The following is a 15650-nucleotide window of genomic DNA, read 5'->3' on the forward strand; positions in this document are numbered from 1 at the left end:
GGGGACAAAATTGTATCTGTTGTTTCCTGATCTTTCCTCTTTTCCAGTAAAACTGTTTCTATAAAATACTGGGCTCAAAATGCTTGTACTCTTAAGTCTTTTTACAAGATGGGTGTTACTTCTTAATGTTTAGTTGATATCACCTTTATGTATGGATTTGCAATCTGATTTGATTTTGAAAACTTTGCTATGACTGTTTTCAACAGGTAACAGCTATGCATATTTTTTTTTTCTGAAAATAATCTGGAATTTTCATTGCATCTGTAGGGCCTAGCTAAAGATAGGTAATTTATTAGATTAGGTAGGATCCATATAGTGTTGGTTTCTTCATAAGGATGTTGTACAGCCTCTGATCAATGAAGTTTCCTCTGGTTCCAGGCACATATGTACTGGAAACATTCAGTTTAGATGCAGTGACCTTTTGAGGTTAGGAATTATTTTAATGCTGTAACTAGTGGTGGGAGCTTTCTTCTTCTATTTTGACCATTGGAATCTAGAAGTGCTTAAACCTTTTTCTACCTACTTTTTTAGAAGAGGTGTGTTGTGATAGAAGTGAGCTGACTTAACCGCCAGGAGGTTTCAGAAGAGGTAGTCTTCCTTAACTGTGCATTCCTGCATCTTACCTTTGTCCATATGTATATCTTGGATTTGGTAAGTTGACTTGAAAACTTTAAATTTGGAACGTAACTCTTGTGGCAAAGGTGGTAGAAAATCAGTGTCCTTCTCTCTGCCCCCCATATTTGAGTGTACTACTCTAGCTTCCCTTTAAAGAAATAGTTTCAGATAGGAGTTTATCTAATAGTTGGGTTTGTTCAGTCATTAGATAACTGAAGTTTTCAACAGAACATAATTAAAAACAGTTTTTATATGGTTCTGGGTAGCTCTTTATATTGTACAAGAGCTTCAGTTGTGATGACTGCTGTGGAGTATGTTTTCTTTTGGTGCTAATGCAAGTGATTAGAAATGTGCAGTAAAAAGGGCTGTTCTCTGAAATGTTGTTGTAGCTGTAGACTTGTGGCCAGCTGGTATCTACTAACAAGTGCTAACCTGAGGGTTTTAGTATGCTGTGCTCAATAAAAACGCTTTAGTATTTGAAATTATTTTGATTGTATTGAGATGTAATATAGTGGGAAATTTGCATGACTTAGATTTGTATTCCAGTTTTGAAGGTGGTATCACACAGGATGCTGGTGAGAAATCTGTCTCTCCTCAAATGTGGTAAAATGCTAAGCATGGTTTAAAATGGTAATCTTGCTTTTAGCTTGCTTTGTTTTGTGCGGGAGAAGACCCCAAATGGATGTTGAGTGCTTCTAAGTTTGGCTAAGAAAAACAGAGAAGGTGCAAGTGATTTAGCTTAGGCTACAGTAAGTCTCCTCTTCAGGCTGTACCGCAGACAAATTGCTGGTACCATGGGTGGCAGTGCTGTGCCCACAGCATGATACTTGATGTCAAGTATGTTCATATGGCAGACTAAGCTAGGTAAAATGCCATCTCCTTCCCAGAGTATGTGCCCTATTCTGAGATGAGCAGCTACTACAATTATGAAGAAGGAAAAGTAGTCAGTTAGCTTAGCTTATTTTTTTATTTTTCTGCAATTCTGTGAAAACAGAATGTGAGGAAAAATCTTGAATTCCTTGTTAGGTTTGCTGCAAGTTACATGAGGTGTTTTGCCTTTTTTCTTGCACTTTTTCTTAAAGCTTTCCTTTGAAAAGCTGGATGTGTAGATTTTGGAAGATAAACTGGATATACTGTGACCTTCCTGCTGACAGAGGAGAGGGGAGAAAGAGCTCTCTAGACAGGAAAGTACAGGCATGTCTTTTATGGAGCAATTCTAGCTTTTGTTACCTAGTGTTAGTCTGACTCTTCTGGTAATGGCTTCTGAATGCTAGGTGTTGTAAAGGAGAGGAAAGTTGAAGCTGTGTGAGATGGGGTAGCAGACTGCCTAGCAGGTACAAGCAACTCATGTGTTTTGTCAAAGTTAACGGGCTGGCCCTTGTCTGCAGGGAACCAACTCTGAAGTTTTTGGACGGAGAAACACCTCATTTATTGAGGAAACCATTCTAGCATGGCTTCATGAGTTGTAGGGATGCTATGTGATTGTGGATCCTGTTTGCTTATTGATGCTGGTTTAAGTAGCTTGGTTTCTTCTTTCTCCTCTTAGCTGGTGCCTTGGTGAGTGAATATTGTTCATCATGATGTGTCCAGCTCAGCGTCTGTGAAATGAACTTAGAAAACTTCAGCTTAGTTTTGCCTGCCCATACTTCAAATGTTATATTCAGTGTTGACTTAACTTTTTTTGGAGGGAAAGGTACGTGTTGATGATGGTTGTCAGAACTTGACTTGTTTTGGATGATACCATGCCTGGGTTACAAAGAGTTGTCGTGGTGATCAAAGTTCCAGGGACATCCTTGAAGAGTCAGAAGGGGAAAATGAGTAGAGAAAAAGAAAAGGAGGCTTCTCTATTCAGCACATATGATCAGGCTGAGTAATTTAAAATTGATTTGGCTGACAACTATGGTTAGGTTATGCTACTTAAAATCCTTCTAAGATTCAGGGAAATAATTTCAGGTAGGAGGTTGCGTTACATTGCGTAATGTTGCGCTATGTTGTCAGCAAGTCAATTTTTAAATGACTCAAAATGTTTCTATGTGCTGGTTAAAGGCATTACTGTCTTATACTTTTGATCGTTTGTGGTTTTGACTCTGCAAGATGTTCCTGGGACTTTATCAATGATGACTTTTCTCTTCCCATGGCCTCTCTAGGGAGGTATGGAAATGAGCTGGAATTGTCTTTCAGCCATGAGGTCTAAAAAGACAGTTCATTTGTTCTACTCATTTACTATTAATGTTCAAGCTGGATATCAGCTGTTTAATTCTGATTGTCATATGTCTGTATGGTTTTTATATTTTGGAAGTATATCCCAAACTACACTGTGAGCAGGGTAACGGATAGTGGTGCAGTGAAATACTTCAGAACCTAAACTTTTGTTGCTTTTGTAAGGGAAATGGTCTATTTGTGGATGAATACTGAGACTTAATAGCTCATTTTGTTTAGTCGCTGCCTAGGGAAATGGCAAAATTTAAAAACATGAATAAAACATGTTTTAGAAGGATGAAAGTGTTGAAGTGAAATCTGGAGTTTAACCAGTACTTTGAACACTTCTCCTAAATAGCTGTTAGGCTGGACTTCATCGATACCTATTGCTGAAGTGATTGATCTGTAAAAGCCTTACTTACCTCTGCAAAAGTTGCATGGCAACTCTTAACTCTGACTGGAATTTCAAATGTTGAATTCAGGACTGAGGGTTTTTTTTATGTGGCTTCTGGTTGCCTTTCATACAGATGAAAATTTTTTCTTCAAAACATGTGTTGGCTACCTTTCCATGGGCCATACAATGATCTAGCACAAATCTTTGCCTGCTCTGGTCTTGCAGGTTATTGTGTTCTGGTGTGCAGTGTGTGTGTCACACGTGTAAGCAACCTCTTTATGTATGCAAGTAGAAAGTTTGGCCTTTGTGACTGATCAGTATCTTGTCATGCAGCAGTAGCTGTTGGAAGCTGACAAGCAGAGTCAAAACACCAGTGTTTGGTATCTAAGCAGGTTTTTTCCCATCCAACCATGCTGTCAAAACTTGCATCAAGTTTTTCCAAAATGGAGTTGGTGCTGTGTACTAGACCTGAAATAAGATCTCATCCCATGCTTGCTTGGTTTAATCTTGCCTTTTTTTTTTTTTTTCTCATAACAGTTAATCAAAAACATTGGGTGTCACACATGGCTAGCTCTAAGTTTCCTGGTCTAGGTCTTGCATTGCAAAAGCATGGAAGAAGAGAATAAGAGTTGAGCTTGGTTCTCAGGCTTCAGTGAGACAAATCTATTGAGCATGGTGCTGTGGTGATTGGTATGTTTGGTAGTCCAGCTGTTTCTTTTTTCTGTGTTGCTAGACTTTTAATGTTTTGCACACAAAGACCGACTGTAGGTGGTGTAACTTTCAGAATGATCGTATTTTTCTCCATGAAAACAAACTGTTAAAATCTAGATAGTGTTCTTACAGATATTTGACCTTGTATTCATTAACTTTTTCTTACTCTTTTTTTGGAAGGCTCTTCCTTCTTCCATGATGATAGTAGCTGTCTACTGCCCCGTGATTGCAGCTCTCTTTATCGTTTTGAAGATGGTGAATTACCGTTTGCACAGGGCACTGGATGAGGGAGAAATTGTGGAGAGGAATGCCAGTGAGCATATGGACAGAGGTGCAAAACAGAACAAAGCAATGTTTCAGCCAAGAGGAAAGACAGCAATGGGCCCAGGTAAGTTGTCTGCTGATGTTTATATACTGCTTCAAATGACTAACAGTCCTGTCTTCATCTGTGTAACTGGAGTGGTGATTGAGATTAAACACTGAGGAATACAGATACAGACCTGTAGTTCTGAAGATGGTTTTAAGTCTGGTCTTGAAAAGCAGACTTATTCATGTATTAGGTTTGAAATGATGGTTTCCACAATAATTTCCTAGTTCCTCTCCCAAAGGAACTCAAGAACAATATTGAACATGCTGGAAGCACTGAAACAATAGCATGAAAAATGTGAGCTGATTAGGTCACTAAAATACTTAATGAAACATAATTAGTACAAGTAATCTTATTTCAGTAGTAGATGTAGTATTAAAAATCTAGCTTCAAAGTCCTCATACTATATGCTAATCCTTTTATCACTAGAGAGTGTCTGATGTGGTTTCAATTTTAGTGTTGCAAAAACAGGAGTCAGATACAATGCTTGACTCCAGTCAGGTCTTTCTTTAGGAGAACATCTTCCTGTGAATTTGGAAATTCTGGAATTGCTCTGCTCAGTAATGAAGTTAATGATTCTGAAGTACTGTCAGTAGGAGGTGATTCCTTTCCAGAGAACTCTGCTGTAGCCAGCATAAAAAAACACCAGAGGTTTTCCTCCTCTGACCAGACTGTTTGGAGAAAGTAGAGCAAAAGATGACTCATCAGCAAGGCCAGCTTAACCAGTTTGATCAGACTGTGGATGTTTTACAAGCTCTATTATCAAAGCCTCTGCTTGCCTTTAGATAATTAGGGCCATCTTAAAAGTTAAACTGTATGAAGTAAATCAACCTTGAATTGTTAGCTTTTAAAGATGACCTTTCTTTTGTCTCTGAGTTTCCGGTACTAGTAGTCCTGAGTAGTTTTCAAAATGAGGTGATTTGTATGCTATCCTGACTCTTAAAAGGCTGTGTGTCTTACTAAGGAAATGTAGTTGAAAGAAGCCTCTTGAGTCTGTTTATTGGGATGCTTTTAAAGAAAGGAAGTGTTAAACTGCTGCTCGTTAAAATGCTAAGCCTAGAAGTGAAAGGACTTTCCTGTGTATATATGGGTAGCTTCTCATGAGATGGGTCCTAGATTCTTCTCTGTCTTCTCTCAGCTCAGGTATTGTTGGCAAAAACGGTGTCTTAGAGTCCTCTAACAGCTGATATACAGTAACTTCTTGTATCAATCTTTTATAAACCTGCCCCTTTTTCCATGATGTGTTTGGCAAACTGAAGCTGCTTATTTTAATTGTGACTCCGTTTAGCTTACCCTATACCTTACTAAAACTGTACTGAGGTATTTTTGGCATTCTGTTTCCCTAATTGTATCTTAATGCTTACTCTGCTTAATAAAATTCATGGAAATAAACTAGTGGTCTGTTCTTTCTCATGCAACCTTGGTAATGCATGTTTTAGGTGTGACCTTTAGATGTTTTGTCTCTGAGTGGTTTTTGGTGGGTTTTTTTTTGTTTGTTTGTTTTTTTTGGTTTTTTTTGCCATGTAGCTTTTGCTTCCAAAACCAGTGGCCCCAAACTTGGCAAGGGAATTTCTACTAGTGTTGTGAATTACTTCTGGATGTTTCAGTTCTGTTTTGTCTAGGGAGCAGTTGACATGGGACAAGATACTACATTATAAGCATTGTGAGCCTCAGAAGTAGAGGTTAGTTTGATGCTGTGTGTCCTGCTTGCCAACTAAAGTTTCATTAACTTTTATATGATCCTTGTTCCCACTTTCAGGTCTCTTAACTAGAACTGGGAACAAGGTCAATGCAGAAATTACGGAGTTACTTTTTGGTAAGTGGGATGTACAGTATATACTAATCTTTGCCTGGAAGCTTACAAGAACTCTGGGATAACATTTCAAACCAGTAGATGGGATGTAGAATGAGTGTTTAATTTTGAGCTGTAACTTTATTAGTAAGTTAAATTGGAACACTAATAAAACCCAAACCTGTGTGGGAAGAGAATGTGTAGGTAGGGTTTTCTTCTTTTTGAATTCTGCTCCTCTAATATAAGGTGGATATAGGGGAGATTTGAGCAGAGATGCTATCTGAAATATTTGCATAATCATAATATTAGTTTTGATAGCTTAGGCTACAGCATGTGATACTGAATACAGATGTATGTAGTATAGTTGCAAAGCCATCCTAGAGTTTTTACCCTGCCCATTATATACTCATGGAGATCACTTTAGATACAAATCTTAGTATATTTGTAGGGTTAAGTAAGAAGTATGTTGAGGGTTCTGTTTAGCTTTTAAGAATTGTTTTTTCCTTTTTTCTGAAGATGTTTATCCTCAAGTGGTGCTTTCAGGTATCTTAAAATTATGTGCTGTCACTTGTAGGCTTGCTTGAGCTGCTCATTTATCTTCAGTCAACACTGGTTTGTGGATGGGGGTTTTTAATGTTTCCGTGAAACTTCAGTATGTTTAAGCAAAGAACAACCTTACTGTTCCTTAGGGATGCCTTGTTTATTTTTTTGCTGTCCTCTTTCTAAAGCTGAAATTCTCTAGTTAATTTTTTCTCTTTTGAAAGAAGCTAGTCTTAATTTAGAGATAGGAATGTGAGGTTGCTGTTTTCATACTTCATGTAGTTGGTATAGTAATGTTTCTGTGAGGTTTCATGAGAGCAAGTAGAGCAGATATAGGCTGCTGGTCTCGTAGAAGTATAGAAGAAGCAATGCAAGCACGATCTTTGTTGGGTATCAGTGGACCCACATAAATAATTTAAAACCCTTAAGTCAATCCTTCTTTTGGATGTATGAATATGGCTTCTTGTCAGTGACTGCTATGGTTCAAAGTATCATAAAGCGTTCATCTGGTGACGTTGCTGTTTCTGATCTCCATCAGCATGGGGGAACTGTAATAATGATGCTACATAAATTTCAAATGTATTTCTATCACGTAAAGCTAGTAGCTGGAGAATGTTTGCATCTTTGAAATATTTACAGTCTACTTAAATATGAGCAAGAGAAATAAAATTTTAAAAAGGTGATCTCTAAAACCTCTTGCCCTGCTTTTGCTTTTTATTCTCCTTGCAGTTTTCTGTGGCTGGCAGACCTGTTCTTGGAGTTTGGAGTTGGTTTGTATTTTTAACTATAATTAGTGACTCAAGCTGGAAAAAAATTTGTCTTAATACTTTGAAGCTGTTGTGATCTAGCATTTGCTAGATGCAGTGGCTCTTCTGTATTATGAGAGCAGCCTCCTGACTTGTTACCCTGCTATTTTGATTGGAAATTAAGGACAGATGATGATTTTCAAAGGAAAATAATAAAACCTTTCCTCTGCTTTGTCCAGAAATCAAAATAACTTATTCCAGTTACCTCTTGAAGTTCTGGTCTGAATGTCAGATTTGAGTAGTCAATCAGCCTAAGTCAGATTTTAAACTTCTGAATTCATGTAGTCTTATGGCCTCTTCAGACTTTTGGTTAGTCTCTGACATGCTAATGTAATATACCTGCTGGTAGTAATTTTAGTTGAAAGAGTTACTAATAATTAGAAAGAATAGTTTTAGTTTGCTTTATGTCATCTTTGAACGCCTCTTTCACAGCAATCTCCACTGCTGGATATAATGTTTTCAGTCTTCTTGATTTGTGTAGTAACTTCACTGCAGTTATTTTGTTTGCAAATTGAAAAGTGTTAACACTTGCTTTAGGGAATGAAGACAGCCAGCTGTAAGAAACAAATTGTGGATTTTCATATCAGAAAGGCCTGGCCACAGCACTAGCATCAAGTAGCTTCTAAAGAACTCTGAATGTTGCTAAAGTCCAGATACTTAAGCATACAGTGGTCAATCCTAGAAATCTGTATTTCCTGTTTGTTCCTGCAGACTTTGTTGGTGCTTGTTACTAGCTTTTGTTCATCTATTGGTTTGTGTGTGCTATCACAGAATACAGAAGCTGTGAGTATAGTGGCAGTGATGGATTGTGTTGTTATTCATGCTGATATCTGATGATTCAGTTTTAGACAAAATTGCCTCCTTCTTCTACCCTGGCTAACTACCCAGTTCTATGCATGAAAGCATATTTGCAATGACTTATTTTTCTACTTCATAGGATGTACTTTAATCACATGCAGTGTTTCTCAATGAATTATTCAAACAGGAAAGGAAACCCATCTTTTTGTGAAAGGCATTCTTTGTTATATCTTCAGTTTTCATTGTAATGTATGCTGAACTTAAACATTGTGAGATTTTTTCACTTTAGTCTTTAATTTCATGCTATGTCCTTCTGTATTCTTAAAATGCTTACAGAAGCAATATTTTGGCTGAAGCTGGGACTGTATCTTTTAAAATTCATTTTCCTTACCTGCTGTAGCATAATTGATAATACCAGGTCAGAGAGGGCTCTCCATTGCCAAGAGGGTGCCTGTCTGTTTGCTGAGCTGTAACAAAATGGTGGCTTTTCACTACTTTTATTTTTTTTAATTTGCTGGAGTTAGATCATAGTTGTTCTGTGATCTAATGGCTGGTTGTCTTTTAAGTTAACTTATTTTTACTGAAGCAATATAGAATATATTCCTAACTTCAAAGTGTCCTTTTTTTGGTCACCTCTTTGATGTAGGAAGAATCATGTGCTGCTTATATTACCTAGAGTGATTCCCAAGGTTGTGCCCTTACACCTCTCCAAGATGAGAACATCTTGAAGTGTCATGCTGCAGAATGAATCATGTGTCAGGTTCTTTAGTGTACAGACAGTTTGTTTACAATGCCCTCAATTGATGTCCATATATTACAAAAATTATTAGAATAACAGAAGATGCGGAGGTGGAAGAGACCCATCAGGATCATTGATTCCAACTCCTGGCCCTGTGCAGGCCACCCTATTCAGTGTTGGGTCTTATTGCATGAGACTTTCCTATAAAGGACTAGTTGTCAATTAAGTAATCCCTGCAGTGCTTCTGTCCATTTCTGTCCCCTTTTCTTCAGGGGGATTTTGTCTTTAATGTCTTTGGTCCAGCTGGAGGAGCATTGTGCATGTGTACTTTGTTCAGGAAACGCTGGACTTTGCTTGTTGGGAGGCAGTTGTTTATGCTTGGCAAGAAGCAGAGAGGGTCAGTGTCAAATTAGTCTGCAGTACAGAAGTCTTCTGGATCAAGGTGCTTGAAGACAGCTGTAATGGGATAAGAAGAAGAGTGCCTCAACTGCTTCCTCTTGCAGTTAACATCAGTGCTAGGTTGGATCCTTGTGTTTCTAGTCCTCAGCTTATTTCAGATCCTGTTCTCCTAATGGATGGATCCAACTTGCCCTTGTTTCATAAAATATCTGCCTTTGACAAGCTGAATTCTGTTGAATTTGATGGTGTTGCTCTAGGAAATAATTCAAACCAATAGTTATTAATCCAGAAAGGGTGAAATCCACTAGGATATAATGGTATATATGTTGTTACCTCAAAGTATTTCTTGGTAGGAAACTGTAAAGTACCTGAAGGAAAGTTATTTTGGGTAGGAAAATGTGGTTTGCATCCCTGGGAGAGATTACCATGGCCCTATATGTCTCTGCCTGTCCAAAAACTTTTACATGTGCTTTCTTCATTAGCCATCCTTGCTTTTGCTCCTAGATTCAGTCTAAGGAAAAAAAACAGGAGTCCTTTCCAGCTCTGAGTTTCTGTGTAGTACATTTTTCTATTGGTGAATTTCCTGGGTGTTATAGTTGCACAGATGATCCAAAAGTTTACATGTGTACATGTACAGACAGGGAAAATTTAATATGTCAGCATTTTGGAATGTCTTTATAGCACCTAGGTCTTCACAGTTTGGTGTGGCTGGTGACAATGGACTTTAAGGTGTTAGCTTCTGTGACAGTGTATAGCGTGCTCCAGCTCAGACTGAGCTTCATGTATGTTCAAACAGGCAGTGTTCATCCAAGATACTAGAATATAATTTGAGCCCCTGATTTTTGAGAAGGGAAAACTGTTTTTGAATCTGCAGTCAACATAGACAGACTTTTTGTTTAACTGGTGGGATAATGTGGTTTGTTTTGTTTTTTTTTTTAATGTTTCTCTCAGTGACCCTGGGTGGAGGGATTGAGATGTCAGAGTTCATACGAAGAAGCAACTCCCCCTGTTGGCTGTAGTTCACGCAATTCTTATGCTGGGATAGATCCAAACAACCAGGTGAGAATTAAAGCTACTGCAGTTGTTGCTTTAGTATTGCTGGCTTTGCAATCTGTAGATAACCTCTTCCTATTATTTTACAGGGTTTTTTTTTTGTAATTTGTATTAGATTAAACAATTTATCTTTCTGTATGTAACTGCTTTATTAGTAAGGCATTGCATTCTCCCAGCAGCATAGCTCTTCTCACCATCGTGTACTTAAATTAGTAATGGCTGGTATTTGTAAGGGAGCCTACTGTCCCATCAGAAAGTGGTTCACATTTTGTTCAACTAGCTTTTCTTCTGATTTAATAAATCAAAATGCTCAGAGCATGGTGAGCTAAATACTAAGAACCCACTGTGGTGGGATTCCCTTGTCCCTCTGGGTATGGTGAGCCTTAGATAGCTCAAGCTGTATCTTCATCCTTATGTTCTAACTTTTCTTCCTCCTTACTTTTGTTTGTTCTGCCCATTTAAAGCTTAATGGTAAATTTTAAGTGCTGTATTTGAGGAGGCTTCTGTTGTCTTAGAAAGCATCCACTGCTGATTATCTCCTGCAATTGTAAATAGCTTTTGAAAGTTATTATTCCTGGTAGTTCAAATTTTGCAGTCGAAACAGTTAGTTGCTTAAGTATAAAGAAAGATAAACTGCTAGAAATGGAAAGACTAAAACTGCTTATTTTTTGGATGTCCTCATGCAAAATATTCACTTTCTTGATTGTTCAGCAGGGTTTGGGGAAGAAAGCATAAATAGGACTCCTACCAGATAGAAGTGCTGAAGAACATGGCTTTCTTACATTTTAATGTAACTGCATTATGCTCTAGTTGCCTTGAATTTCACTGGGGAAGTTGCTCTGTTTCCATACTTATGTCTACCAGGTTTGTGTTCAAATTCCATTAGCATTGGATGTGCTGTTCCTTCTGTCTGGGTGTGATGTTTAGCTAGTTGTGGCTACTTTTTTTATCAACCCTTCATGAGGACAAGTAGATGGTCTGGCCCAGGCTGTACAGTTATGTGACAATGAGCAATGCAGCATCATAGTAAAGACACAGAACCCTGTCTTTGAATGACATGGAAGTCCTTGGTGTGGGTATTACAATATCATGTTCTTCTAATTAGCTCTCTGAGCAAGCAGTAGATAACAAAGTGCAGTGGTATGCTAATGTTGGTGTTTTATCTGAATCATGCTCAGTTATGCAGCATAGATACTCTTAAGAGATTTTCCCTTCCTTTAAGAGAGAACACCAGCAAATGCCCAAAGGAATAGGAAGACGATGGTCTATGTGGGAAGATGGAAACATGATGCCCAGACTAGTTCTTTCACTTGTCTTTGGGAAAAACCTGTTCCAAACATACTTACAAACAGTTTTTAATATTAAAGCATGTGAAGAAAGTTCAAGCTACTGGGACAGAAAGTATCGTGTTTAGAATGTATTTTGTCCTAATAAAATTAGTATCCACTGGTCCCCTGTGATTGAATGTGTAGCATCAAAAGGGAATGTGAACAGTAAGCATCTGATTTCTGTTCAGTTTTTTGTGTTTAAATAGCTTTCCTATGATGATGCATTTGTATTCAGTGACAGAATTTCAGCAAAGCATATTACTGAAGGGAAAAAATGTTTGAAACATGACAAAATGAGTAACTAAAAGTATTGTGTGACAATGTAGTGAAGAAAATGTATTAAACAAGCTCTTAGATGCTTTTTCACATTACCCGTAACAGAGCCATTGTTCTTCTGTGGTATGGCTGAATAGAATCTGCACACATCTTCAGGTTACCACAATTGCTGTGCTTACAGAAAAGAATTTAGTAGAATTATGCTCTTTTCTCAAAGTAACTTGAACTAGGAATTTTTTTGAAAACAGCATCCCAAATTTTTATGTATTTATGGGTTCAGATTTTGCCTTTGAGTGCTCTTTATCTTATTTCTGAGTAATTTAATTTTCTGACACATGCATTTTTGTATTGCTATCTATAGTTAGGAGAGGTTGTATTGAAAATATTATTGAAGGAAAGACTAAGTTCTCTTTACTATCTCTGTAAAGAATTTCCTGTGGATTATAAGATATATGTAGAAAGGTTAGACTGCAAACCTAAATGGTGACATTTTTTTGTATGAAGAGTACCGTGTCTGCTGGTTTGCCATTGAATGTGAAATGTAACTGGAAAAATATGGGTTTTTTTCACATGGGAGCAGTTTTTGGATTTAGCTTGGTGTTCACTGTGTTGAACAGATAAGTTTTATAGTAAGATTGTGTTTTCTTTAAGCATTTTTAGACAACCAGGATCACTGCATTAAACGTTCAGCTTTACAATAGCAGTTATTAGTATAACACTGCACTTGTACTTTGTTTGCCACATTAAGTAAGGAGAATTCCTAGGTTAGAAACTGTTTTTAAAATCAGCATAGTAAAGTTTCCAGAAACATTGGGTTTTGAATGGAAATAGTGGTGTGATATAGTTGGATGCTTAATTACATGACTTGTCATCTCTGCTTGCAGTGGACACATAGTCAGAATTTTACAGCACTGTGCTGCTGGATGCTCTTGTGCCTTCAAAAACTTCTTCTAGGTGTATTGACAATACATGTGTTGCAGTAATAGGGAATAAAGAGTGGTTTATTTCCTGAAAGTGTACAGCTTTTTTACATAAATCTCGTTTTTCAGGTTGGATCTGGGTTATCTCGTCTGGGAACAGCAGCAACCATCAAAGGTGAGATTTTTAGCTATTTAAATTATCTTGCAGAAGCACTTCAAATCGCTGTTGTTTATTACGTTGTTTCCAAATACTGTTCTACCATACTCATCTTGATTTTTTTTTTTTTCTTTTTGAGCAAAATACAGCATTACTAGTGGAGAAGGTCTTCTTTGGACATGGAAATTATATGACCAAAACATGGAGGAGAGGATATTCTGGGGCTCTTGTTCCCTTTTCCCATGTAATGACAGGTTTTCCCTTTGCTATAAAATGCAGAGCCAAAGGGTTGGTTGGGGTAGACTTTTCTCTACTATTTTGAGTTCAGTGCAACCAGTTACCATTCTGGTATTGTATATCAATGACTTGATTATTCCTGGTTGCTTGGCATCTAGCTAAAGTGTTTTCCAGCCCTTGTGAACTCCTCTAAATGAAAAGATAACAATTTTGCATATTATGAATAATTTCTTGTGAATTTATCCAGCCACTAATAAGGCAAAAAAAAAATTTGAATATGAATTTTTGTCACCTTGATTTTTTTTTTTCCCCTTGCTTTTCTGACCATTACAAGCATTTTCTTAGTCTACCCCCTCTTTTTTTTTTTTTTTTTAATGGGCAACCATGCAAAAGTAAATGTTCCAATAGATACACTTCTAAGGGGGGAAAAAAAAATCGTTATTTCCATTGAGGTCTGTGGAAGATAAAAGAAATAGAGTAGACAGTACTTGTATCTAAAAGAAATCTTGTTATTGTAATTATGTAATTATTGTTACTTACCTATAAATGAAGAAATACAAGCAGCAGTCTTTCATGACAAGTGAGAATGTAGATGAATGTGTTAATACTTTGAGCACTAGTACTCTCATTTATTAAAATTCACAGGTGATACTGACACTGCCAAGACCTCTGATGATATCAGTTTGAGTCTTGGCCAGAGTTCTAGCCTATGTAAAGAAGGGAGTGAAGAACAAGGTAAGATTTCTTCTTCTCCATATTTAAACATGGTATTTTGTTACCAAAGACCTTTTGCTTAATATGCTAAATAATTAATGCAGTTTGTTGATAGCCTTTCTTAGAGTCTATCTTGAAGTTCCCTGTTTCCTTTCTTAATTACTCAAGCTTCTGAGAAGCATAATTTGAATGCTTTTAACTTTATTCTTTGCTGTGTGTTTCTTGTTCTGGCATCTTCCAGCAGGTAATAAATATTTACTGTAACCTTACTGCTGAAAGATAGCTAACTTAATTTCTTTAGACAGTATCTCAGACTACAGGTGGCCTGGGGTTGTAATTTGCTTTGCTTACAAGTACAGACAAATGGAAATGGCTTTTTCTATAAAGTAAATAACCCCATACAGAGCTGTATGTTCTTAGAGCTATAGACTGCTTCCAAGGTGCAAGTTATTAGAGCTTGGTGATTTCTTTTTTTTCCCTAATATTTAAGGAAACTGTTTGCTTGTGTTCTGAAACAAAACTTGACAATTTTTCATTTCACTTCATTACCAGAAAAAGACCTGCTCTGACTAAAACGGCATAAAACCAAAGGGAAATCTTTTGTTTTCTGATTTTTTCAAGTACCTGGTGATAAGGAGGAAGTTAACTCTGAGAATATCACCTTTCATTTTTCCAGTCTTATCACTAGTGGGTGATTAGGGCCATTAGATGGATGATTGTCATTAATGTGTGTTTCAGTGCAGAAAGTGTGTTTGAATAGACCATCACAGGTGGCCATGCTATTGTAATAGGCCAGCAGGGTTCTGCTACTTTCAGCTGAGTAATGTGACTGTGAAGTCTCTTAAGTTGCGTGTGTTCACATACACTCTACAGAAATTTAGCAACTGTAGAAACTGAACTTGGCCTCCAGATCTTCTATTTTTAGTGATTAGTACCAAAGGGAAAGTAGTCTGACTTTTAGTACTGCCTGCAGGTGGGACACTTCTACAGGAGACTGCTTGTGATGGGTAAGAGGAACGATTGTTCTAATCAACAGCTAGCAGTGAATCGTCATGGTTTGCTTTAACAGCAGAAACTACTGTGGTTTTTTGGTTTTTTAGGGGTAGTGAAACTCAGTGACTTCATAGGGAGTTTCAATATGGTACAAAAAGACCTGTGACACTGACTGCATCCTTGCTAAACTGTGAGCTTACTTGGTATCTGGTAGGAAAGGTGACTTTTGTTGTGGTTTTGGTGACTTCAGAGTTAGTGGGGTTTACTCTGTTTTTATTAATAATCTTAGTTTGTTTACTCCGTGTAGGAACCAAAACAATAGGCAAGGTAGTCTTTTATAAGAAACTTTGGGCTACGTGAAAATATTAAGTCTGAGACACATAAGCAATAGAGGAGGTTGAGGACTTGTCAGAATTGCATTGTCTTATTAGCTGCTGGGGTAAGCTGGTATTGATGGTTTCTTTCATTATTAAAAAAAGCCTGTCATGTTTGCCCAGATGTTATAAAATATTTTTAAATGGTAATGTTATGCATTCACAGTACTTGCAATTGGATTTTTTCAGTTAATTTACTTTGTCTGATATAAACAGTTTCAAAGCAAGTTGTATAACT

The 15650-nt window shown here is 37.2% G+C and overlaps 1 protein-coding gene across 1 annotated transcript in view; it reads left to right on the forward strand.

Annotated features, from left to right (window-relative positions):
* Positions 1 to 15650, forward strand: part of PCNX1 (pecanex 1) — a 90891-nt gene that overhangs the window by 4086 nt on the left and 71155 nt on the right. The window contains 7 exon segments of the mRNA XM_032113300.1: positions 4100 to 4244; positions 4247 to 4307; positions 10312 to 10318; positions 10320 to 10352; positions 10354 to 10419; positions 13067 to 13112; positions 13977 to 14066. Of these exon segments, the coding sequence (XP_031969191.1) occupies positions 4100 to 4244; positions 4247 to 4307; positions 10312 to 10318; positions 10320 to 10352; positions 10354 to 10419; positions 13067 to 13112; positions 13977 to 14066 (448 nt within the window).

The sequence above is a fragment of the Corvus moneduloides genome, chromosome 6 (genome assembly GCF_009650955.1).
Source record: "Corvus moneduloides isolate bCorMon1 chromosome 6, bCorMon1.pri, whole genome shotgun sequence".
Taxonomy (NCBI): domain Eukaryota; kingdom Metazoa; phylum Chordata; class Aves; order Passeriformes; family Corvidae; genus Corvus; species Corvus moneduloides.